Source organism: Stereum hirsutum, assembly GCF_000264905.1.
Source record: "Stereum hirsutum FP-91666 SS1 unplaced genomic scaffold STEHIscaffold_2, whole genome shotgun sequence".
NCBI classification, from domain to species: Eukaryota; Fungi; Basidiomycota; class Agaricomycetes; order Russulales; family Stereaceae; genus Stereum; species Stereum hirsutum.
In genome coordinates, this window is record NW_006763132.1 from 596,333 (window position 1) to 621,319 (window position 24,987).

Genomic DNA, 24,987 nt, shown 5'->3' on the forward strand with positions numbered 1-24,987 from the left:
TGGACCAGATTGCGCTTTGCCTGAGAACTCGGAGGGCGGGGCCCCGCTATGACTATTGGCTTGATACATAGGCGTCACAACTCGCCCCTCAGGCTAGTTTTCCCCTTATCCTCGTAAACTCGACTAGTGTACCCAACCATGCCTGTCGCTGCAGGACACGATGTTCAGACCACTATGAACTACTATAAACCTCTTGACGGTGGAGCAGAAGCCCCCTACCTCTACATCTACGAACCTCCTCCTGGCGTGGAAAAGACGAACATTGGACTCCAAGAACGTCCGGTTGTCGTTCACGACGTTCGCCACATGACAATGGAGACCGATGCGTCGCTTGACGTTCATGGATTTCGATATGTAAAGCGGGAGAGTGCAGAGAAGGAGTTTGTGGACGAGGAGAGGATTCGGGATGTGTATTATCGAGAGGCTGAGGAATTGCTGAAGCGCGAGGTCCCTGGTGCGAAGAGCGTCTATATTTTCGACCATACCATTCGGCAAGTCGTCTCATTTGTTTATTGATCGTGCTCCAATACTGATACCTTCATACTGATACCTTCATACTATCACCAGACGACTTGCAGAGGATCCGGTCATGAGAGGTAACGGACGTGGCCCGACTGTACGGTCGCTTTTCCCTGCACCCTCCTCTCATCACGAGATCTTTCGTTCAATGGAGCTGACCGTCTGTCTTGTCTTCCTCACAGCAACGCGTCCACGTCGACCAAACCTTCGAAGCCAGCGCTAAACGAGTCCGTCGCCATCTCCCCGAACGAGCCGACACCCTCCTCCAGTCTCGTTTCCGCCTCATCAACATATGGCGTCCGATAGCCAATCCCGTCGCACACACCCCCCTCGGCATCGTCGACTGGCGTACCATCGACCCCTCGCGCGATCTCGTGGCTTCTAGACACATATATCCGACCTTCGAAGGCGCTACATTCAACGTCCGGCCAAACGAGAACCACAAATGGTGGTACATGTCGGAGCAGACGCCGGATGAGTGTTTGTTGATCAAGTGTTATGATTCGGAGGAGCGGGATGGAGTGGCGAGAGCTGTGCCACATTCGGCGTTTGTCGATCCTGGGACTGATGAGGGTAAGGCTAGGAGGCAGAGTATCGAGTTGCGGTGCTTGGTGTTCGATACGGAGTGAGGAGGCATAGGAGTCGAGAAGGAGATCTGTCACGGTGAAGTCATTGACAATCTTTCATATTCTTCAATAGGGGTTTTGACTCACTTTTTCTTTCTTTCAAAGCTTGCACGTTTATTACCGGTGTATTTTATCTTGAATCGTGCGACTGTTTTATCTTTCGGTTTCGTGGAAAATGCAACATTATTTCGCCTATTGAAGAGCTCGAGAATGACTGTTGAATCTGCCTACTGTATGCCCCCTCCTCGTACATATATGATACCACAAAACCACAGTATACACACCATACATTCGAGCACAAAATACTCATACTGGGGAGCTTACTACAATAGACAGCAGTGGCTCTTGCATGATTAAGTATTAGAGCCTCAAGTGCAATGTTGGCTGCATGGGCCACACTCTCACCGTGACGGGCCACGTGGAACAGCACAACGGCGCTTGTTCAAGCGACGGTACTGCGGCAGACTGCGGCCTTTTTCGTGTCTTTTCAACCAACAGCATCACCTCATTCAACTCACTTGAGGCTCTTCCTTCGAGCTTTCATCTACGGCCATCACTCCTATTATAGGTTTATCTCGTGCGTATCTTCGTTCCACGCCAAACTTCTCGCTGTAGCGGCTGAAAATTTCGTCTTCTAGGTGTCGTATCCATCCGTCCCTTGTGACACGACATTTTCGAACGCGGTATGTAGAGCACTCCTCTCTGTACGCATTGTTTGTGTTTAGCTTATACTGGGCGCAACTTTTGGGCAGATTAGTGGGTTAGCAGAATGACTCTAGACCTGCAAGGGCTTGCGGCCCAGCGCGAAGCCCTAGACGCTCACCTTCGCCTCTTGGCATGCGAAAAACGCTCACTCTCTGAACGCTATAACAGCTTACTAGCTGTTAACTTCCTTCCTGTGGAAATGCTGTCAAGGATTTTCTCTGCTTTTGCCAAGGACTCATCCACCAATTCCTCACTACTACGCGACGTTATCAGGCTCTCACACGTCTGTCGTCATTGGCGGCAAATCGTGCTGAACATGCCTGTACTCTGGGCAAGCTTCGATATCGACGGGGTTGGGAAGCACGAAGTCCGTCATGTAATTTCCGAGCTTCTTCAGCGTTCGCAACGCGCTCCCATCCGGCTCAGCATTGACGTCTCGAGTTGGATGGAAGCCTCACCCCGTCGCGCCGTCAAGGCCGCATTCCAAATTCTGCACCATCTAACACACATTCGAAAGCTCTCTATCGTTGCTGGTGAACATGACACTACCGAGTGGTTCGAATACCTCAGAACGACACCCGCGCCAATGTTGGAGAAGCTCAAGGTCTGGTGCTGCGAGACCGCGCCGTTCCATATCCCTGACACAATGTTCAACGGCGCCGCGCCCCAACTTCGCCGTCTTACCCTCTGCATGTGTCGCATATCACCTGCCAACGCTCTTCTCGCCGAAATCACACAACTCAAGCTGAAGCATTGCCTTGGGGAACTTCACTACAAGGAGATGCTTCCTGTCCTTGCCAACATTCCACGACTGGAGAACCTCCTCATCGAGGAGGAAGAATCAGAATTTATGCCTAATGATCTTGATCTGGCCGGGCGAGCGCGTATTTCTCTTCCACGCCTCAGAAAGTTAGAGCTAAGTGGCCCTGTCCCGTTCATGGCCGCGCTCTCCAACCACCTATTGCTTCCATCGTCCGCTTCCATCATCATTAGAAACGAAATGGATCCATTCCATGACGACAATGTGTTCCTCGAGCACCTCGTTCAGACCGGCATCATCCAAGAACAAGATCCCCTGCGTGCACTCTATGTCTGCGGTAACATATCCGCCAGCACTTTTCTTATTCAAGGATCCCGGACAGGTCCCTATGCTCCCACTCTAAATGCCATCTCTTCCGACCTTCATATGCGATTTGAAGATCTGGGTCATTTTGACCGTTCCTATATCCTGACCACGTACCTCTCGGCCGCGAATCTGGATCGCTTGGAGGAATTGGAATTGTGCGACCTACTTCCCGATGTGCCATGGAGGGCGGTATTTGCGCGCATGCCGAACGTACAGAAACTTACTCTCGGCGAATATGCCAACACATGCAACATTATCGAAGCACTGATGCCACCATCCAATCGCAATGAGATAGACATGTCGTCGACGGGCGCCGCGAGCAATACGGGCACCAATGTTCCCCTCCCCAAGCTGTCCTGGATCGGTATCATGGGCAGTTGGGTGGATCTACTCGACAATGCGGAGGAGGAGTTGGGGGAGTTCTTGGAAAGGTTGGAAACATGTTTGGGGGCGCGTCGCCGGTTGAGGGCCGCCTCAAACCCGGTGGCCACTTCATTTTCATTCATTCTGCCTGATGACGTCGATCTTAATATAGTTCAGGTGTTGACGCGGTATAGGGATCAGAGCGAGACGTGGGTGGGTCGAGATGTTGCGGACGGCGAAGTCGATGAGAGTGTGTCAGCGGTTTGAGTCCGTCAGGACGAAGATACTGTTCGTACTTATCCGAGGTCCGTAGCACCAGTACGAAATTGAAGACAATAAGCTAATAAACATAAATAGTGTGCACCAGTAGCCACCATACCTGTCGATCCACGGACGCCTCTGATTCTATCGGAGCCTTTTGCCGCATCAAGATCTTACTCCATACTTCGTGTTTGTCTCCCAGTGCCTTGACTTTTAACATCTCCGTCACCACGCGATAAGAAGACTATAGCCGTGGAATGTGGGCAACACCCTGTCCACATTTCGATCATTGCCTGACATGGTCTGCAAGAGCGACTTGAGATGCGAACGGAGTCCAGCTGATAACATTGACCCTCCAGATCCGGTTCTGATGGTATTTCAGTGATTTATACTCCTATTGACGACGCAGAAACCCTCTGAATGAGAGCTATCGGCCTTCGGGGCGATATCCCTTGACGAACAAGATCACAAGAAGACAAAGCGACAATATTGTCGCATTTGATACTGTCTATCAGTATGTGTCAACGTGCCTCTATTCTACCTTCATCATCTTGACTGGTTTTGAATTTTCTCGTTAGAATGCTCAACTTTACAGGCTTAACCCGTGTATATTTTAAAATCATAGATTCCTCTCGCGACGAGAATATCTTCCGCTCATCCGCATGGTGGTCCTCGATCCAAGTTTAGTACCTGGAGGAAACAGTACTCGTCGAGGCATAACCGAGAGTTGAGCATTGCTTATGCACTGTTCATATATACCACACATGTCGTTCAGCCCCGTTCAGCCTGTGCTAGGCCCCGAAGGCTGTCTACCCCGGTTCATCGATCATCAATGGCCGTCAGCAGTGGCGATACAGTGCAGGTCGATCTTCATATGCTCTCCGTGATAGGACAGCTCGAACTCGTACGCCCAAATCTGAGAAATTTGGAGACACTCTCGCGAACTGGACGTGCAGAAACGCTTCCTCTTGGTGTGCTCCTAGATCACATTCTGCCATTGTCTGACGTTCGAATCGAGCTTTAATAAGGAACCATTGCAAGCTACGTGGGAGGGCCATGCGGGTATGACTGCCCTCATGCGACCAGCTACCATGCATACGTTCTAACAGCCCCTTTACGCGAGACAGGATATAGTCACCGGAGACCTCGGAGCCGCCACAATAATTTCGACGCAATCGTGTACTCCACGTAGGTCTCCCGGCGTGTCTGCCTTGAGATTTGATAGACACGCCCATGCCGCATGCAAAGTACGCTTTGAGACGACGTGTCAGTCTCCAAATGGCCAGTACAGATATAACACGAAACACTTACCTATGGCATGTTTACTTACTGCAGATCAACACGCTTTTGTTTTGCGTGTACCTCAAGGTCGTACTTATATATGCCAGAGCACTATACGGTCCTCCTTACGCTCGTTTGCGCCCTTCCTGAAAACTCACATTCACATCCACCTTCATCACAACCTTCAACGTCGACATGGGTAAAGGCCACAAATCAAAGAAGAATTCGGCTGCAAGTAGAAGTGGTCCTCGAGCAAGAGCCGTTCCTGCTTCTAGTCCGCACTGCCAGACCTTAGAAGAAGACGGAGTCACCCAATGCTCGCTACGCGCCACACACGGATATCCACTCCACGACCGTTGCAAAGCCCACCACCAGCAGTATCGGAACACGTACGCATCGTACAAGAAGGCATCCTGTATCGTCGACCGGGTCAAGGGAAGTCATACCATCCCCACGAAGAAGCAGATTTCCCAATACACGATTCACCAAACGCTGGATAGGGCAGGTTGGATGCGACTATACCTGCAGGCGATGCGGGTTGAGAAGATGGGACGAGAGATGCATATGAGACGTTTTTTCGCTAAATGTAAGGTCCTCCTTCTATGGCTCAGCGAGTGATCCAACGTGAGCTGACTGCTCCGCTGCGCGGATGAATAGCCGACGACGCACATACATGGCGGGTCAAAGTGCTGGCGAAGCAGATAGTGGAAGCGGTCAAAACTCTGGACGCTCTACAAGCTCACGCGTTCAGGATACGGACATCGGGAGATCCTGAGCATGATTTGATCAAGGAGCTCACTTCTCCTTCCCCGCCGATCGATGAGTGGACCGATGAGAAGCTACCACTGTCTACTCAACGTGCTGTCAATCAAGCCCCGTCCTCTCAGGGTAGCCCACAGCCTCTACCTCAAACTACGCTGAATGATCAGCCGGTCGGACGACCCCGAAGAAGAAGACATAGACCTCGCCAACCTGGTCATCAGAGCGTAAGTTATAGTGTCTCTCCCCATTATCAGGAGACCTCCTATGCTCATGACCTGATTGCGTTGAAACAAAGTCAGAAGGAGAGACGGCGCCTTGCGAAGCTCTGCGCGCGAAGAAGTTGGTTATTCGCCGTGAACGCGACTCGCATGAATGCTTGAATACATCGTTGGAATCGTTTATGGAGTTTGTGAGGGAAAGGTTTACGTTGGGGACCGAAGGTCTTGGAGCGCGACATGCGACAAACATGCAGGATGATCCCAAGTGAGTTCACGATTGCGATAATCTTCGTGACTCTTGGCTTTTCCTGACTGTATTTTGATGCGCTGCTAGTGGGGAATCATCGTGCAAGGTTATGTGAGCCATATCAGTCTGGATGATATATTAAGTTATGTCGTACTGTTTTATGTCGAGTAGTGGGTAATTATTGGACGTGGTAATATTTTCGACTCGCGGCTGTGTCAGATTATCTTTATGAAGGAAGGATACCAGGGGTCTACTACTTATCTGACCGGGGGTGGAGGGCATGAGTAGGAAACAAGCTGGAGATTGCTCGACTTCGATGTCGGTGTCGGCGTCTCGAGAACTTGTGAATGGCCGGAAGGAATGGAATAAAGCGCTGACTTGTTGCTGAGTTGTCAGCATGCCACACCCTCGTCAGCGAACGTGGAGAACGAGAAGAGGGAAAGGAAGTGGAACAGACGAAGGAGGAAACTCCGCTCGGCGGGACGCTAGCTCCGACCTCGGCAGGCTCGGCCTGTACTGCGACCAAATAATAAGCTTCCGCAATTCGCCGGCTCACCGGCCGGCAGCTTCCATTCGATAATTGCGACGTTCAACATTCTCACACGTCGCCCACCGAGGCAGTTGTGGGGGAGATGCACCCCCCGTGAGGCATGCATTCGACCAAGTGGGAAGCAGCCAGCAGCATCAGAATCTTCGCAGCACGGGAATCAACAACTTCGCCGGCCTATATATGCACCAGCGCCCTTGAGTCCGTGCGCCGATGACTCTCCATTGCTCCATTCTCCTCGTTACGCACCCAGCCCACGAAGGTGACGGCAGCTCTCTAGCGAGTCTTCACACCGAGCAGCCATGTCAAACGAAACGGTAGACATTGAGGTCTCCAGTAAGACTCTACTGTTGTAGGTACTTCTGTCTTTTGCATCGAAACGTCACTGACAGGCAGGGCTTGATCTTCACCACTGCCACCTTTGGGGACTTAGAGTGGGCCCTGTGGTGAGCGCCGTGCCACAACGCAACGCCTCTTGATCGAATCTGACGTCCATGCTGTTCTATCTCACCTCGATAATATAGCTCATTGGCGGGTTGTTCAGCTGGGGGCTGTTCGGTAAGTAAACTTTGGGTCTCGTAGGGTTTTAGCCGTGTTTGGCTCACATTCGTTCGTTCTGAAGGTGTACTTATGCTCCAAGTGTGTGCGTCACCGAGTTTTAGTCACCATAGATGACCTTGAGGACGTGGATAGGCTGACTATCACTTCTTACCGACAGATATGTACTATCTGGCGTTCCCCGGAGATAGCAACCTCGTTCAATTTACAGGTCGGAAAAATAGTGTTCACCATACTTTGCGCGAGTCGAACTGACGGCCATGTCTCTTTGCTTCCAGTATACGGAACTTTTGTGCTCGAGACGTTCCAGACCATAGTCGTCACGATACAGGCGTGGAACCTTCTCTGCGCCGGATGGGGACAAGAACAAGCTCTGCTATCGTTAGGATGGGAGTACTCCCTCGTGCCTATGGTCTCGGGCATAGGTAGGACGCACTTCCTGTTTAGATCTATCCCTCTTCGGCCTCCTGGTATGTCACGCTGAGACTGACGTGGTCGACCTATCCAGTCTCTTTTTGGGTGCAGAGCTTCTACGCTCGGAGGATATTTGTACTGAGTAACGGCGATCGTAAATGGCAGGTCATCTCAATATTGGTTGTTCTTGTAGGGTTTTCGGATGTATCTGCGTTTCGTATAATACAGCTGACGTGGGTGTATAGGTAGGCGCTACTCAAGGCTTGGCCGCCTTTGTAGGTTTCAGATCCAAACGTGACAGATGCAGGATGCACATTCACCCAATATTTGCTCCTCCAGGTCGGTGGAATCCAGATCTTCTTCATTAGTACAGTTGAAGAAATATTCCACTTGTACACTACTGTTTGTGTAAGTAATTGTATCCTTCAATATAGACTCCCAATCTCTGATAACCTCGATACAGGTTTGGCAGAGCGGGAGTGTCACCTGCGACACATTGATTGCTATCAGCATGGTGTACAGGGTACGAATCACTCCCTTCACCTTCTCGACACCTTGTAAAGTGTATAGCTAAGCCGCCGCCACAGTTACACGACGCCCGGAAGCACGCTTTCAAGTCGGATAATCAGTCGACGGATAAGCTGTTGTCGAGACTCATCGCACTGACTGTGGAGACTGGATGCCTGACCGCATTCGCCGCTGTGGCGAACCTCGTATTCTTCCTCGCACTGGACACGACGAACCTCTACGCAATGATGTATGTGCCGATCCATCTTTCTCCTCTGCCTTACACCCTTATAAGTTGTTCATCGTCTCTACAGGGGATCTATCATCTCCAAACTGTACACGAACTCGTTGATGGCATCCCTCAACTCACGAGCCACTATCTTCCGGTCAAGCGATCGTTCCATGCGACATCATTCCTCCCCAGTCGGCACCGTCAAGTCTACGGCCTTCAACTTCACCACAGGAAATCCTGCAAGTCGAATGACCCCCGTCGTAAACCTTGCATCATACACGACGTCAGATCGCGGGACACAGCAGCATATAGACATAGACGAAGAGTATGGCGTGAAGCCACCTAGCGTAAGCAGCACCCACCTTTCTCCGACCTGTCCTTCTTTCGTCGACGAGTCTTCATATCGGATGAGTCTATGCTCAGCTGCTCATGCTCGTGTGGATATTAACGCTCATGTTTGGTATCTCGTTTCTCTTTGACCTTTCATAGGAATTTGGTGATCCCGCGTTTGGAGAGAGTTCGGGAGAGCATTCGATTCCTATGCACGATCTCAGCAAGGTTTCTGCTTTGTGATGTGCTTTGCGTTTCTTGTCTGTATGTGGCTATTAGGTTCTGTGGGGATGAGCGGGAATGAAAGGACAAAAGACGGTCGAAGTCTGGGATCGTGTTGCATGGGTTTTTTTGGGTGTCATGGCTCTCAGTTGGGGGACGCGCCGCATCCTTTATTTTTATCTTGTCTTGTTCGCTGTATCTATAGCCTTTATCTTGATGTACTACTCTGTCGTGACCTCAGTAAAATCTGCATACCACCTCAAAGGTACTGCCACCGTCCCAGCGCTCGATGAGTCGGTGTAGGTCTTTGCGCAGAGCAATTTCAACAAGTGGCGATTACTTAGACAGGGGACTTATCGGTTTGGAAAATGAATATAAGGAATAGGGTTATCAATTATTTACGGCACCGGGCCGGGATAACATCGATAACGTCCATATCAGAGTCTTTTCCTCCTTCTCCCGAGTGCGACTTGCGCGGATGCTCGTGGTCTATCTCGTGTCGTCCTTCTAAATTCTGCTGGGGCTTCTTGAGGCTGTATCGTTGATGGAATTCCCTTTTCCGCTCCTTGAGCGGCGCCTCACTCAAGGCGGTCTCAGCGTCACTTGTGGATAGTACAGTCGTCCTCACGCTCTTCCTTTAGCTCTTGTCTTTCACTCTGTGTAGACTTCAACTCGAGAGCTACTATGTCTTTGTGGAAGATCCCACTCTTGCTCTCTATTGCATATGGTTTCCAACGCGTCCTCCACCCGCCCAACGTCGTCAAAAAAGAGGGCCATAAGCGCTTCACCGACTTATGGACGAGGGATTTCATTGCATGGGGTCAGTTCGGCGGCAAGGTAGGCCCTTCTGTCTGTCTATTTTCACCTCCCCGCACGGTATCCGAGTCTTCCGTCTGCCAAGCAATCCGCGTAGTCCACACCGGATAATGGATCCTACGATACCTTAGTTGACCAAAGTCTTGTTTCGATATAGGTCGCTGTATGGTTCACATGCCTTGGAGAGGTCCTCGTAATCTGCGCCAGCCACGAACAGCTGCCCTACTCTCATCATATCCTCAATATCCTCTCGCATACCCCAAAGGCCATTGAGCCTGAGACGATCCGCATAACGTCGTCGTTCCTCGTAGGATGGATCACCACGATGTTCGCGATCCTCGTCCGTCTGGCTTCATACCACTCACTCGGACAACTCTTCACGTTCGAGCTGTCGATTCAAGACAAACATAAACTGGTTACGAGTGGGCCTTATAACATCGTTCGCCACCCGAGGTCAGTTGGTCAACGATTATCCATTTTGTCTGCTATTCATCATTTATTATGGTGCCTTTCGTGACCTTTGAACGCTCATTGCTTGATGCAACAGTTACGTCGGCAGCATTGCCATTCGCGTGGGGACTCTGATCGTAGCCTTCTGCCCTGGCTCATGGTTATACGAATGTGGATGGCTGCGTACCATCCCAGGCCTCACGTTTCTGACGCTCTACGTCGCTTGGGATGCGTATGTCGCCCATGGGATGGTTTGGCGCACGGCGCAGGAGGATAAGGTGCTGCAGAAGGAGTTTGGTAAGGATTGGGAGGAGTGGGCGGGGAGGGTGCGGTATCGCTTGATCCCTGGAGTTTACTGAACTCTCTCGAAATTCGGAAGGTTTCTTGATTTGAGTTTAGCGCTTAGGGTCGCAAGGGCTTTGAGTCCGTACTCTATATGGTTCTCCTATGGTTGCCAAGAAGAGTCGCTTGGTTGATGCAGATATTCGGCTCTCAAAGTCCGCGGCTGAGGTACTTCTTTCTTCAAAACACCTCAAGCGCCTCGTCGTCTCGTATCCTCAGTCAAGATGTCTGGTACGGTGTCTCTTCTCGATTTTTAACGTACGTGCCTTCGCATTAGCTGTCTCACTCACTCGGTAAAGTCGACTGAGCCATAATCACTACATACGTACACCTTCCAGCTATCAAGCCTCTCAAGACCTCATGCATGTTCCGAATAAGATGGCCGAAGCGCCTATCAATTCTGATATCCCTCTTTGACGCAAACTTTGACACGAGAAGTCGATGGTGGAATCCCACATCGCCAGTCTTCTGATGTATAGTTTTCTTTTCCGAGGACGTGACGGTTGCGATTGTGTGCGCAATCGACTAGTGTTCTGCCTCTTCGAAGGCAGATATACGTTGAACAGTACTTCACGAAGGCAAGGAACAAACAAAAGACCATGTGTATCCTTGGCCACAGGACCGATGGCGGCTCAGCCATATGACGACGGTACGTTCCAACAGTGTAACCCCCCTTCTCGTTCACTCCCACAACCACCCTCGTAGAGCTTCCTCTTCTCCATCTAACTCTTGCTTCCTTCGTCTACTTTGTCGGTTGACCCGGTTGGACTGCGGTCCTGCCTGTGTACAGACACGAGATAAGCTAACGACAGATACCATTCACCATGAGCGCCCATTGACAAGGAACGAACTTGTTATGTTGACGCCTTCAGATATAGGGTAAGACTTACGCAAGTTGGAAGAAGTTAAAGCGGGGTCGATATGGTCCCATGCTCCAAGCTGTCTCCATACCTGCCTATGTTGTATTCACACCGCTGCTCATTACTCCGGTTGTATCCTGATGTGAGCCAGCTGTCCTCCAACATCGCGCATCGTGGTGACTCGTACCTTTTCCATCATTAACAGTGCGAAACTCTTGGAGCTCCACCTTCTATCAGTACAGTGAAATGGGCTGGAATGGCGCTTTGCTTCCTCCAAACAAAGTCAGAGGACAGGGCCAGTTATCAACTGAGTTCTAATACAGTCGGTACATGGGCCTATAGCCGGCGCATTGATCAGGCCGCCTTGACAGCCAGCGGTCTGACCTCTGACCGACTTCAGTTTAAGATAGCTCTTCATTCCTTCTGAACAACTTCTGGCTTTCTCTTCGTCTCTTGTGCCCCCTCTTCTATCTTCCGCCATTGGGCCGCAAATCTAAGACAGGATCGACCATGATGGAATCCATCGTCCCTCGCGAAAGTCGTGCAGGTTCCGGATCAAGCTCTACCAGCATTGCGAAAGTGGATGATCCTGAACATGTTCGTGAGGTAGAGACCGGATGGGTGAAAGAGGAGTTGGACTCGGGAGAGATAGTGGCGATACGGGATCCGGATGATTTCCCAGATGGTGGGATACAGGCTTGGTCGGTTTGCGTGGGGGTATGTGTAGTATTTTACATTCTTGACGCATCTGTGGCTCAGCGATCGATTTTTACAGGCTGCTTGTTTTAATATTGTAACGTGAGGTCCACTTTTCGTGCTGCGACAAGACCGCACTCACTGAGACGATGGTTGATCATGCTTTCCGAAGATTCGGTTATGTGAACGCTTGTAAGTCCTAATCATCATCGCTACTCAGTTGTCAGACTACCCAATCTAATTGAAGTTCAACAGGGGGAGTAAGTTGTGTCTAGCACACAATACAGATATCCTAGCGAATCTGATCTCCAACTATCAGGCTTTTCAGATATATTATGAGACTGTCCTACTCAAAGGAACCTCAGCCTCAGTCATCGCGTGGATTGGGTCTCTACAGGTTCACCACCTCTTCTCGCCTCACTATCCTCTACTCAAAGTTGACGAAAGGCCTACAGGCCTGCCTAACCTTCTTGGTCGCCGTTTTCGCTGGTCGCCTCTTCGACATCGGATGGTTCAAGGTCCCCATCCTCGCTGCTAGTCTCCTTCTGGTTGTAGCCACAATTCTTGTCGGAGAGTGCACGGAATACTGGCAACTATTTCTATGTCAGGGTCTTGCTACGGGAGTACGTTTGGCTGCCTCTCTCTTGTTGTCTCCTTTTCTCGTGCTGAAAAAATGTGGCACCGGTGTGGCGTAGATTGCTACAGGAGCGATATTTGGCCCCGTCATGGCTGTCCTATCGCATTGGTTCAAGCGCAGACGTGCCACTGCACTCGGTGTCCTCGCGTTCGGATCGTCCATCGGAGGAACTATTCTTCCCATCGAATTTCGCGATCTTGAAGTCAAAATTGGGTGCGTGGTTTACTGACCAACAATACCTTGCAGGGCAACTAACGAGCCCCGGTATTACAGGTTCAAATGGACTATGCGAGCATTCGCCCTGATCCTCTTGTTCTTCATGACAATCGGCAACCTCGTATGTTTCATTTAATTGAATCTATCCCGTTCCTACTCATACATATCGCAACATTCTCATTACAGTTGGTTAGGCGGCGTTTGCCTCCTGTTAAAGTTCAAGGAGGAATGTTCAATCCAAGCGTCTTCAAGTCTCCCGCTTTCTGCATGTACACGGCGTCAAGCTTCGTGGCGTTCCTTGGACTCTTCACCGGTCCGCTCTTCAACCCGTTTCCTGTCCATCGCTGACCTTTGAGATCATTGACGCGATGTTCATTTAGTGCTCACTTATATTGGTGTAAGCAGTCCAGAGCAAGGCGCGAGTGAGAACATGGCATTCTGTGAGTACGACAAACATATGGACGAACCGGCTGATTGAATTGGAGTCGGAATATCATCAGACTTAGTCTCCATAGCTAACGGTGCTGGTGGTATTGGGCGACTTGTGTTCGGTGTTCTGGGCGACCACTGGGGTAAGTCGAGACTTTCATAATCCTACGCTCACGGGGCACAAGGACTGATGAACCAAATACGACGTCGGCGCGATGCGGCGTGCGTTCCGCTGATTAGGTCCTATGAATGCCATGGTACCACTGACGATTCTGACCGCGATCACAACATATGCGTGGCCCTTCGTCTTCGGCCAACCCTCACTCATTGCTATTACTGTATTTTACGGGTACGTGCCCGACTGTCGTCTCTGTCTTACAGTTCTCTAAGACTGTTTGACTTCATCTTGTACCACTAGTATTGGCTCACAAGCCTATATCGGCCTCCTTCCCACTGCCATGATCAATTTTGGCGAGACCGCGGACGTAGGTCGGCGTATGGGCCTGTACATGTCTCTCATCGCATGCAGTACTGTGGTTGGTCCGCCAATTTCGGGCGCTATTCTTGAAGACAGCGGCAAGTTCGATGGGGTTGGGGCTTGGGCAGGTTAGTTCATCCATCTGCCGGCCTATAATGAAGTTGATATGAAGATTCATGGTTATGTTTATAGGTTCAATGATAGTGCTGGCGTTGCTTCTTTTACTAATCACGAGATACCTCGTGCTTGGTAGGTTTTGGGGGAAGATTTAATGTCCTGTTATGATTCTTTTTTTGTTCTGTTATGTTGTACGATGAAAGACTTCTTCTTCCTCTTCTTCCACAATAGAATTTACACGCAGCGTTTTCAGACACTGGTCAAATTTCGGCACGACTTGAATCCCAGGGCCCCAGGAAAATCGTCTGACTCAAACACGGGGACACATTTCAACCATCGTTTGCGTTGCATTCTGCAACCAACACTTTATGCAGGGAGGTTATATCTGAGCTATATCTGGTCTCAATTTCAGATTGAACTCGTCTCTGGGAAGTAATGGTACGTTTGAATAGTCTCACATCGCCTGAACTCCTCGGAGGCTGGCTCGACAGCCCGTAATGCTCCACCATCACATCAACAGGCTGCTTCATCTTCACCGGTTCGAACACAGAGCAAACATCAATATTACTGTATACTTTTTGACGTGCAGTAACACTCTATGATGATCTCCTTGAGATGCTTCATCTTCCTACTAGTCGGCTCACCCGACCGCGCATCGACCACGAGAACTGACACATCCACATCAATTCCCTCGCGAGGTTCGAGCTCTTTCAGTATATCGATAGTGGTCCTGTTCAGTGAGTAAATGCAGGTTAAGAAATCGCGAAAGAACACTCACCCACGTCTTCTTCAGAAGCTATCCGTGGACTTTCAGAGCCTTCGAAAACAATCTCATGTGAGTGGACGATATATGTATGAGACGTACAGGATCAAGGTTAGCATGGTCGATCATCATGTCAAGTCTTGCAGCTTCGTTCAGAGCTTCGTGCTGAGACCAAGATACTCTGGTTCGGGAATGTTACTATCATCTCCATGGGCCGTGTACCTCGGCGCCCCAAGGTAGCGGTCCAATATCAGAGGTGTCAAGTGTAGAAGGAGAGTGTTGGACGGGGAGACATGGCACGAAGCGAGGGTGAGACGACGAAGCGAGGGCGAAAGACCATTAAACATCATGTCAGACGTAGTGTACGTCGGTCTCTACCAAGCCAGATACCGAGTAGCGTCGGCACCGGAGTCGTCTAGAGGTATTGAAAAAAAGATGCACATATCAAGTTCAGCCTCTGCCTTGATAGAAGCTCTTGAATGCGCGCTAAATGGCTGGATATCGAGGCAAATAGGTCCATGTTGGCCACGTTGGTGACGATATCAGAGTACGCAGCCCAATTAGCGTCTTTCTTGAACGTTGATGCGAAGGGTAGCCCACGGTACCTGCCATCAACTTTTCCACCACTGGCCACATACATGAGACAAAGTCAATATGGTTTAGGCCATGTTCATAGGGTATATCATGGGCAGAAGCGAGGTAGTGTCTTTCCGGGGAGGATGTGAACGTCCAGTCGACTTTTATCTAGAGCAGGGAGCGCATTCTGTTCTCAGAGAGGTGTAGTTGAGCATCTTTAGTATAGCACTGCGACCTGTTTCGCTCGAGGCTAGAAGTTACATTCCCGTCGGTAATTACCACTTCATGAGTTATGTAGAAGCTGTTCACGGAAGTGTGAGAGCACGGATGGGTTGAGGACGTAGATAGCAGGCTCCTGCCTTCTCCAAGAAACCACTCTGCGTCGTGTCCTTCCCAAGTGATGAGGCGAGAACAAGACCAGAGCCCCCTGCTGTGATGGTAAGAAGTAAAAAACGGTGAAGAACTTCAAGATTCTTCCAAGCGCGTGTTGTGGCGGTGGCAAATCAACTCTCTCACGAGTTCGCTGGGCCACAATCGTTTCGCGAGCTACTTATTTGAATTATCATGTTGATAAATTCAGCCTACATGCACGAGGGAAAGTAGTCCCACATACGGTGAGACCTCGCTTCCGGAGGCCGAGTTGCTCACGGCCGACAATCTCAAGGAAAGGAAAGGAAAGAGTGGACAGAAAGTTCCATGGTTGAATATCTGAATCTGTAAGCTCCTATCACAAGAACCACTCCTTTAGACCATCTCGATCACACTTCCATATTGCTCTTCAGGAAAGAAGCCATCATGCATCATGATCTTCCGTCAATCAACATCGCCGCGTCACAACCGTCACTTCGGAACATCATGCCCACGAACGTGGAGCGAGAGCGATACTGATACCCTAGATTTGAATCGTGGACCAGCGTACCTCATGTAGAATGTCCATTCACATTTCCATTGCAGGACATGATATGAACACGCGGCCGAATATACAACAACATTCAGAATGTACAAACCGTACTCAGAGATTTGCGCGGCAGACCGGCAGGTGGAAGGGCGGAAGGTACAAGAGAAAGGCGAGACCAGGAAACGCCGCGATATTTCAGAGTATCTAGAGTTTGGGGAGAGGAATGGCATCGATCTTGACGAGGTAGTCGACCAACATACCCAACCAGGTGATGATGCCCATGCGTCCGTTCATGTCGAAGAATCCTGTGGTTGAGACAATCACCGTCAGTCGCCAATCCAAAGATGAAACGGCAAAGCGAACAATCCATGAAACATTGAATGCTGTACTTACGACCGCAGCTCGTCGGAACTTGGAGGTCGACAAGAACATATTGATAGATGATGTGGGCGGCGGTGCCACCCACGCTGATGACGAAGTAGTATGGTGATTGACCGTTGAGGACTCCAGCATAGGCCAGCATGCTGACGAACATCATCGACAGAGCGAAGCATACGGGACCGGCGTAGTCACCAAGCAGAATCGCCGCAGACTTGACTCCGACCTTCACGTCGTCGCGCCTATCTTGGCATGCGTATATTGTGTCTACAAGTAAACGAAATATGTAAGATACGAAAAAGAAGAGGAAAGGGGAATAATATATGGATAAAACAAGCCAAACTGACCGTAATGCATCGTCCAGCCCCAAGTTCCCACCATCAGGACGGCAAGAAGGCGAATATCAAAGCCCCCAGTGACTGCAGCCCAAGCAACGATCAGACCGAAGTTCATGCAGATGCCCAGCCAAGCTTGAGGCAGATGGGTGATGCGTTTCATCAAGGGGTAGACGAGGAAGAGTGGGAGAAGCTGGATTAGTCCAGCAATGAATCTGCCAACGCGAGAAGGAGGACATGAGCATGGGCAGACGGCAGGATGGGTGAGGACGTACGCGGGCTTATTGTAGAGCGCGAACAAGGCGATACCAAGAAGGTACTGCACAAGGAGGTAAATCGACGCAGCACGGACTGAGATTCTACCGCTTGCGAGAGGCCGGCCTTTGGTACGTTCTGTTCAAGAATGATGTGAGTTACTGCCTTGATCTGCAACACAAGAAAAGTGACTCACCAACCCCAGCATCGTACTCCCGGTCAAAGATGTCGTTTATAGTGCACGCAGAGCCACGGACAACCACAGCGGCAGCTACGGATATAGCGAGCTCGACCCAGTATTTTCCCAGAGGCATGTCAGTACGGAAGGCGGCCAAAGTCAAGCCCCAGGCTGACAATAGCGCATGAACTGTTTAGAAAACATTACGATGAAGTGATAGGATACAACGTACCGAAGGGCCAAAACATAAGAATGCTGCCCGTGGGCTGTTCATGTTCATCGTAACGTCAATGGAAGATATCACGAAAGAAGATACCGCACGTGAAGCTCACCTTTTGGAAGCGGATCAGTTCAACATATGGCCTCACACGTTCGGAGCATAGTCCCAAGGGAAAGGCCAGTCTTACAGGCTGCGCCGGTGCTGAGATAAGTGGAGTGTGCGCGTCAGCCATGGTGAAGTAGAACGCGGGGGTTGCGCAGTGAACACAGAATGTGGGTGGGCGACTTGGTCTCGAAGGAAGTTCTTCTATACGCAGAAGCCGTGATCTTTATACGGGCAGGGATTCGGTAAAGTGATCCGTGGGATGATAGCCCGGCTCGTAAATGTAGCATGGTGGGTTGGAGCGTCGGAGGCGGGAACGCTTAACCGACAGGGTCCTGTCCTGTCCTGCCTCCATCGGTGATCATTGGCAAATCATTTCGAGTCTAGGAGACGAGCAAGATCCAGATACGGATACAATCTTTAGAGAAGTGACCGTGGCCAGGGCGGCCATCTCCATTGGTTGATGTGGAATTTCTAGCAGTACATGGCAAAGTCGACAAGAGGTACAAAGAAGTCAGACTGTCCAGAGAAGACACAATTAGAAAACGACAAACAATACACGGGAAGAAGCACCGAGTATTAGAACTTCTTGCCGCCATCTCAGCAACAGACGGTGAAGTCCGACGGACGGGTGATCAAATACGAAAACAACCCACGCCGATAAACTTGTGGAACTCGTCTTCAAACAAGGTTTCTCGTTCATACCGTATAACACGTTTAGCTGTTGGAGGGAGTCGTCTACGGGACAGACTGCCTGAAGTCTATGGGTAAACGGCTGCAATGTCGTGGAATAGTTGGCATGGCCTCCCTTCAAATCTGTCTCACACGTTCTCGGAGAAACGGTCAATGAAAAATACCTAGATTGGTCAATTGAAGGTACGCGGCAAAGCATGAATTGGCCCTCGTGGGCTCGAAATATCGACGATCTTCTGGAAGACTTCGAGTAGAATCGCGATATGTCGTATAGATAGGCCCTGGATGTTTCAGTCAACACGCTGGGGCAACCAGGTGCTTCCTTACAGACGTCATGCCTTCCCCAGCAGTTCTCTGACTTTCGAGAGGACAAGGTGTCGTCTCACCTGGGCTAAGAGATAGACACTTTGATGATCAAGGCTTTTCGTATGACACGAGGTGTTTGAGAATATGATGTGGCCAACAACGAGGATATTTACCCACGTAAAGCGGCGGCATGAGAATGCCGACTTTTCGTTGGCCATTGCCAAGGGCCTGGTATTCTGCAAGTACAAAGACGTGCGATATCAACCAAACCAACCACTTCGACTTGAGCCTCGGCCTATGTGACTCAATGTAGCACCGAATACGATTGGTGTAAGAATTGCAAGAGCCCAGACAAGCGGTCCTGAAAGAATCTACGAGTGGCGAATAAAAACCCCGCTGACAATCACCCGAATGCCTTAGAGCTTGAAAGTGAGAATCTGATCATGACTGCCACGAACGGACAGAAAACAAAAGATGAAACCTCTCACCGTACTCATGCCCAGGCCTAGTCGCCGTAGCGGAACTCGTTCAAGTCAGTCAACGTCGTGGTGTGAATTCGCAAAAGGGGTACGCATTGCAAACGCATTGCTATGGCCGGATTTTGCCGCAATTTTCCCACATCTCGTGCGTGTGGAAACGTTTCTTCTTTGCTCCAGTCTCACACTTCCGAGTCCCTCCCATGTAAATATTCTGCATCCGTTTTCGTTCCAATGTTCACCAGGCAGCTCACCATCTTATCCACGCAATCATTTCCGCTATAGAACTTGGCAGATTTCGCAGATGTTAGAATGATATAGGCCACACACGCCGGGGACGATCCTTCAAACCTGTTCTGCCGCCTTTTGTTGGCTATCCGTACAAATCTAGGCACCTAACCTATACGCACAGATACAGGGACGGGGCCGTGACAACCTCTGCCGCAGAGCTGCCGAAGCTTGCATCTGTGTGTTTTACCGCCTACGGATAGCCACTGATCATCGATCAATCTCCATCAGTTTACCCTCTGAGAATTTGGCGCCTTTCAGAGCCTTTCTAGTCACATCGGCTTCTGATCGTCTTGCAATCTGTGTCGAAATAAACGAGCGCCCTTCATTTCGATATATGACCGCACGAGAGAGCTGCGTTCCTCAGCTTTAGCTCTCACTCGTACGACCACCACCCATCTACATTCGTGCTAAACTATGCCAATTGTGAACACTTCCGACTTCACGTCCACTTCGTTTGACTACTTGATTGTAGGATCTGGAGCTGGGGGCCTTACTCTCGCAGCCCGGTATGTCCTTTCGCTCCAGCTTTAGCGAGCCTATTGTGGCGTTCCGTCCAGTGCTGGCTCTCCTTTCAGGCTCTATCTTGGCACTAAAAGCCGTTATCTTGGCTTGACAGACTTTCAGAGGATCCCGATGTCGTTGTGGGTGTCATCGAGGCAGGCGAGTATATTCCGGATATGGCCGAAATTCTCATCCCAGGTATGATAGACGCCTCATGAAATGCTAGAAGCGACGCTGATGGAAGTCGTGGCTTCTGCGTAGGTATGATTGGGAGGACGATGGGAAATCCAAGAGTAGACTGGTAAGTGCTCTGTGTGGAGAAGGTTTCTCCTTAGCTTACGGGTCTCGGATTCGTGATTTTGTACGTAGGTCGTTCGCGTCGTCCCCACAGAGCGCCGCGAATAATCGTGTAGTTATTGAGCCAAGGTCGGAACTAGTACCTGAACCATTGTGCCTCATTGCGCTGACATTCTTTTGATGGATAGGGGTAAGATTGTAGGCGGGTCGACTGCGGTATGTTCATGCTAGTAAAAAGGGAGGACGATCTCTGATACCTATGGCTCGCCGATCAGCTTGCTTGGTTGGCTTACGGAAGGTAACTCCCTTCCTTCCATAGACATTGAAATCTAACCTAACGTACTACTCAGGGGCTCTTCTGCGGAATACAATGGTCAGCTTTTCTCTCAATTTCATCGCTACAGATATCAGACCAGTTTTCTCATCATGAATAGCTTGGGAGTCCCTCGGAAACGAAGGTTGGAACTGGTTCGAGTTCCTCAAGTACTTCAAGAAGGTAAACACTACTCGGAACCCTGTTATCATTTTTCAAGACTTGAGAACTGACAATCGTGTTGTACAGTCGGAAACATACTCGCCGCCACCACCTGAAGTCGCAGCGAAATATCATACGGACTACTCGTACGAGTACCATGGACGTGAAGGACCTATCAAGAAGACCTTTCCCCTCTGGCACAATAGTCTTCACACACAATTTCAAGACACATTGGTTGGGCTTGGGGCACCTATGAACCCTGACGGGGTAGATATATCCTTCCCTTCGCTTTTGAACTCGTATATATCCCACGATGCTGATTATCCGGCTTGCAGGGCGCAGGGAAAATGACTGGGACGATCTCGGGGGCATTTTCGGTCGATCCCAAAACAGTAACTCGCAGCTATGCCGCAAACGTACGCCTCGCCACAACCTTCCGTAGAATTTCTCAACTAATACCATACATTATTTGCGCCATGTCAGGAACATTATGCTCCAAACGCCGAACGAAAGAACCTTGTACTGCTTACAGAGGCTCACGCAACCAAAGTGTTGCTGCAGACTGAACCTGATGGATCCGTGGTGGCGAAGGGTGTTCAGTTTCGCAAAGATGGACAATTGTACGAGGTGCACTCTAAAGGGGAGGTCGTCCTGTCGGCTGGTGAGCCTCCATCACAAACAGTTGATCGTCCATTCTCTCAAATAAGCCGCTGGACTACAGGGATCTTCCAGACGCCACAACTACTAGAGCTTTCGGGTGAGTGCTTGGCGGGACAGCTAAAACCTCTTTCTCTGAAAATTCATTATGATCACCTTGTTTTAGGTATTGGGAGACGCCATATTTTGAATAAATTTGGTATTGAGCAAGTCTTGGAACTTCCTGTGGGCGAGAATCTCCGTACGTCTCAGATATATTCTTTCAATACAACGGAGCTCAACGATAAGTATATCGTTTTCGCGGACGCCGCTGTGACATCATAGAGGTTAGTCCCCGGTCGTGTTATTGTGCGCCAAACCCGCGACATAGACGCCAATAGTATTGACACTCGTTTTTCGCTCCGTTTCCAGGAGCACAGTTGGGTTCCGTTCGTTTACGAAGTTGACAGCACCATCGAAACGCTCGATAACCTTCAGAACCCCGACTTCGTTGTTGAGCAGTCCAAGCTTTAGTACGTTCCCGCCTCTTCCTTCTAAGTACTCTGAGATGTGCGCCTTATCATCGCAACGCTACGCCACAGCCAGGAAAAGAAACTTGGAATGCTTTCTTCTATGTCTTCCGCGTACACCTTCTTGCCCCTCCTCAGCCCGAACGGCTCAGACGGCCCAGGCGGCGTCATGGCCTCCTCGGAACACAGCGGCTTCATGGACCGACTTGACCAGTACATCGCGTCCATGTCGACGGGTGAGCCGGAGGAAAAGGGGCAGAGGAAGCAAGTAGAAGTCATGAGGCCCTGGTTCAAGGATCCCGGGCAAGCACAAATCGAGTGCGTCTCCATCTTCCCCTCGTGTTTTCACTTTACCTCCCCGTCGGAGCTCTAGGAAGATGGACGGCGACTGATGTTGGATTGTAGAATATTCCAGCTTCCCGGGTTCTTCACGTTGGAACCCCAAACGCTCCAGCCCAAACCAGGTTGCCACTATCAAACACTGATGGTCGGAATATTGCACCCTCTCTCGCGCGGGTACGTGCACATCCCCTTTGTGTTTTCCTTTTTGTCTTTACATCTCGTCATCTCCCCAACGCTAATATTGTCTCTCCGAACGTCGGACGGCGTTCCAACAGATCTGTACACATCATCTCGAATGACCCTCTTTCCAAACCTAATGTTGACCTCGGCCTCATTCAAAACCCTCTCGATCTCGAAATGCTCGTCAGCGCGGTCAAGTTCTCCCGAAAGATCATCGAGAGCGAGCCGCTGAAAAGCTTCGCGAAAACAAAGGCTTACGACCCGCCGGAGGAGGTTCTAAATGGGGACGATGAGGGGATTAGGGAATGGTGCAGGAAGACGGTGCAACGTGGGTTTGGTCTTGGTCTTATTGTGACGTCTCAGAATACTGATAGTCCTATGAACATGCAGCATTCTACCACCCCTTCTCTACCGCGATCATGCTGCCGAAAGAGGATGGTGGCGTTGTTGACGCCAGCCTCAAAGTCTATGGGACGAAGAACTTGAGAGTGGTAAGTCCTTCGTTCGGCTCTCCTGCCGTATTGGTCCCCGTGTCTGTCCGAGTCGCATCTTGCCCGCCTCCCTGTCCTTTATTTGCTTCCTTTCAACAAGGCGTTTCTTTGACTGACAACGATGACCCTCGTTCGTATCGTGTTTCACAGGTGGATGCTTCCGTGATCCCCGTCGTGAGTCTCTCATTCTCCCCAGTTGTCGTAACTGTGTCGTGTGTTAAACGTGTACTACAGCAAATCTCGTATCACCCGCAAGCAACAGTCTACGCCATCGCCGAGAAGGTGCGTCCACCAGAAACCTGATGACGGCTCACTTCCTTGACCTTTTTTTTTTTTTTGGAATTCTAGGCCGCGGACATCATCAAGAAAGCTCGTCCTGCCGGCGGCTTCTGACTGTGAGGCTTGTCTGTGAAATAACCGAACTCTGTCGCATTCCGTAGGCATCAGGAGAGGACTATAAATCTGGGATCGGTGCCCGGTTTGGTAAGACAAACGGTGCTGGGCCGCGCAACTCAGGCAGATTTCAGTGCGTTTCTTGGCATGGTATACCCTAGAGCGAATTATCTATTGTTTCTGTGGATCAAACAATCTTATATGTTCAACTGTTGTTCATCAGTTTACACTGATCTCTCGAATCTCCAAATACATTCTGACAGCTTCTGACCCCTTCAAACACCAGACGCAGGAGGTCCTCCCGTCAAGCGGCGTAGAAACACTATCAAGTGCGAGGCAGAGCATGGCTGTTACGATGCTCATCATTCACGACCATCATCCGCGCCGACTAAATATGAGCGGTGTGCAGGAAAGCGTTGGAGAACTGGCTAAGTGGACACCGGCTTTCGGCTTCTCGCCGTGCAGCCTGCGGTCTCGAGCCAATACCTGTTTGTCTATGCTTCGTTCTTCCTTGGTTTTTGCTCCAGCAAGTTTATCCACTGGAAGAAAAATATCCACACCGTTTCCCAGGAGTCCTTCGGGACGATGCGGTAGTCATATAAACTGTCGGTTTACTCATACGTGAGAATGGAGGGACTTCTCAATTCATCTTCGACAACTTGCGGGAACGCGCTTAGACTTTTACCACCACAACTCCGAGCATACTTATGAGAATGACCCTGGTGTGTAAACCTTCACTCTAATATGCTTCTCCTATTCTACCTTCCCAGGTTTGGCTGATCTTCCTATTAGATTCAACCCAAGAGAGTCCCAGTGGGATGGCAGCTCATGCAACTTGGGACAAGAACTGTCGCCACGAGGGAAGCTCTTGTAATTGTTACTGGAAAGGTTTCTCAGGGCTCCCTCCGGCTAAGGATGTTGAAATGGCTGAACCGGATGGGCAGGATTGTGATGATTGTGGTTTCTAGTTTGATGTTATTGGGTGGGAGACTGAGGGTGAATGAAGATGAAGTGGGTGGCGGAGATGAGGGGGAGATGCACCTAGAGGCTAGTGTGAAAGGTTCGATGGCTACTTATTGTCCCGATCTACGAGTATTATACCACTTCTTGAAGGGCGTGAAATATGGACATTCTCATAAAAAGCTTCGTAGCAGTTCGTGTAAGTAGATGTACTTGAAGTTCGCTTGATTGTGGCGCAAAGTGCGATGAGTGGCGCAACGTCACAAAGCCTGTGTGACACACTGTGACATACTACTCCAGGAATTCCAGTCGATCTATGGATCTTGCTCTGCTCGACGCTCAGTAGGTCAAACGAGACTTCTGGTCTCGTTCGGTACGATGATCACACAAGAAACAGGCGGGGCAGCAAATATATTTGTGTATCATAAAATAAGCGAGAGTGGGCGAAAGCCCGCCGAAGGCGAGCCTTCCGAATCCCGGCACATTCCGACCTGCTAAGATAATCCGTGTAAGCTGTGGATAGGGAGGGATGGGCAGAAAGGGTGTGGTGGGAGGGATATCTTCACAGATCAGTAGATTGTGCCAGGAAACAGAACGAAACATGGATACCGTGGTTAGTATGCTGAATTTTCCGATATCAAGTGAATCAGTGTTCACACTATGCAAACTGTAGGGAGTGGTGGGTGGGTGCGAAAAAGGGAGAGTCTGAGGACTCTCCGGCTTCAGGCTTCAGGCTTCAGCGGCGAGCAAGA

The 24,987-nt window shown here is 50.1% G+C and overlaps 8 protein-coding genes across 8 annotated transcripts; 7 read left to right on the forward strand and 1 right to left on the reverse strand.

Annotated features, from left to right (window-relative positions):
• Positions 1–138: 138 nt before the first annotated feature.
• On the forward strand, positions 139–1,148 carry STEHIDRAFT_48359 (uncharacterized protein; the record flags this gene model as incomplete). The annotated part of the gene is made up of 3 exons (XM_007299184.1): positions 139–507; positions 581–616; positions 702–1,148. 3 exons carry the CDS (start codon positions 139–141, stop codon positions 1,146–1,148), a joined length of 852 nt encoding a protein of 283 aa, XP_007299246.1.
• Positions 1,149–1,914: 766 nt separating this feature from the next.
• Positions 1,915–3,606, forward strand: STEHIDRAFT_165249 (uncharacterized protein; the record flags this gene model as incomplete). Its single annotated transcript, XM_007299580.1, has 1 exon — positions 1,915–3,606. One exon carries the CDS (start codon positions 1,915–1,917, stop codon positions 3,604–3,606), a length of 1,692 nt encoding a protein of 563 aa, XP_007299642.1.
• A 1,470-nt stretch (positions 3,607–5,076) lies between these two features.
• On the forward strand, positions 5,077–6,396 carry STEHIDRAFT_107479 (uncharacterized protein; the record flags this gene model as incomplete). The annotated part of the gene is made up of 5 exons (XM_007299581.1): positions 5,077–5,467; positions 5,539–5,867; positions 5,939–6,126; positions 6,196–6,214; positions 6,280–6,396. 5 exons carry the CDS (start codon positions 5,077–5,079, stop codon positions 6,394–6,396), a joined length of 1,044 nt encoding a protein of 347 aa, XP_007299643.1.
• A 408-nt stretch (positions 6,397–6,804) lies between these two features.
• Positions 6,805–9,128, forward strand: STEHIDRAFT_117999 (uncharacterized protein). The gene is made up of 13 exons (XM_007299583.1): positions 6,805–7,007; positions 7,089–7,101; positions 7,180–7,213; positions 7,278–7,298; positions 7,374–7,424; positions 7,492–7,638; positions 7,722–7,816; positions 7,873–7,902; positions 7,967–8,035; positions 8,091–8,150; positions 8,215–8,384; positions 8,449–8,713; positions 8,856–9,128. The coding sequence occupies exons 1-13, from the start codon at positions 6,958–6,960 to the stop codon at positions 8,937–8,939; spliced, it is 1,089 nt and encodes a 362-aa protein (XP_007299645.1). The 5' UTR covers positions 6,805–6,957; the 3' UTR covers positions 8,940–9,128.
• Positions 9,129–9,504: 376 nt separating this feature from the next.
• On the forward strand, positions 9,505–11,017 carry STEHIDRAFT_72343 (uncharacterized protein). The gene is made up of 4 exons (XM_007299364.1): positions 9,505–9,755; positions 9,892–10,187; positions 10,282–10,784; positions 10,865–11,017. The coding sequence occupies exons 1-3, from the start codon at positions 9,603–9,605 to the stop codon at positions 10,541–10,543; spliced, it is 711 nt and encodes a 236-aa protein (XP_007299426.1). The 5' UTR covers positions 9,505–9,602; the 3' UTR covers positions 10,544–10,784; positions 10,865–11,017.
• Positions 11,018–11,896: 879 nt separating this feature from the next.
• STEHIDRAFT_127824 (MFS general substrate transporter) lies at positions 11,897–14,114 on the forward strand (the record flags this gene model as incomplete). Its single annotated transcript, XM_007299584.1, has 11 exons — positions 11,897–12,107; positions 12,358–12,479; positions 12,538–12,705; positions 12,778–12,932; positions 12,993–13,056; positions 13,122–13,248; positions 13,316–13,375; positions 13,436–13,507; positions 13,605–13,713; positions 13,783–13,970; positions 14,035–14,114. The coding sequence occupies 11 exons, from the start codon at positions 11,897–11,899 to the stop codon at positions 14,112–14,114; spliced, it is 1,356 nt and encodes a 451-aa protein (XP_007299646.1).
• A 2,115-nt stretch (positions 14,115–16,229) lies between these two features.
• Positions 16,230–17,845, reverse strand: STEHIDRAFT_144301 (UbiA prenyltransferase). Its single transcript, XM_007299585.1, has 7 exons — positions 17,675–17,845; positions 17,575–17,608; positions 17,361–17,513; positions 17,185–17,302; positions 16,922–17,124; positions 16,590–16,841; positions 16,230–16,501 (listed from the first exon to the last, which is right to left on the reverse strand). Exons 1-7 carry the CDS (start codon positions 17,792–17,794, stop codon positions 16,401–16,403), a joined length of 981 nt encoding a protein of 326 aa, XP_007299647.1. The 5' UTR covers positions 17,795–17,845; the 3' UTR covers positions 16,230–16,400.
• Positions 17,846–19,765: 1,920 nt separating this feature from the next.
• Positions 19,766–23,546, forward strand: STEHIDRAFT_118003 (GMC oxidoreductase). Its single transcript, XM_007299586.1, has 21 exons — positions 19,766–19,936; positions 20,047–20,129; positions 20,193–20,232; positions 20,301–20,357; positions 20,417–20,444; positions 20,504–20,526; positions 20,579–20,601; positions 20,663–20,724; positions 20,791–20,970; positions 21,039–21,119; positions 21,187–21,364; positions 21,425–21,460; positions 21,527–21,601; positions 21,770–21,872; positions 21,942–22,187; positions 22,275–22,385; positions 22,487–22,719; positions 22,782–22,882; positions 23,033–23,056; positions 23,117–23,164; positions 23,231–23,546. The coding sequence occupies exons 1-21, from the start codon at positions 19,845–19,847 to the stop codon at positions 23,273–23,275; spliced, it is 1,869 nt and encodes a 622-aa protein (XP_007299648.1). The 5' UTR covers positions 19,766–19,844; the 3' UTR covers positions 23,276–23,546.
• Positions 23,547–24,987: the final 1,441 nt, after the last annotated feature.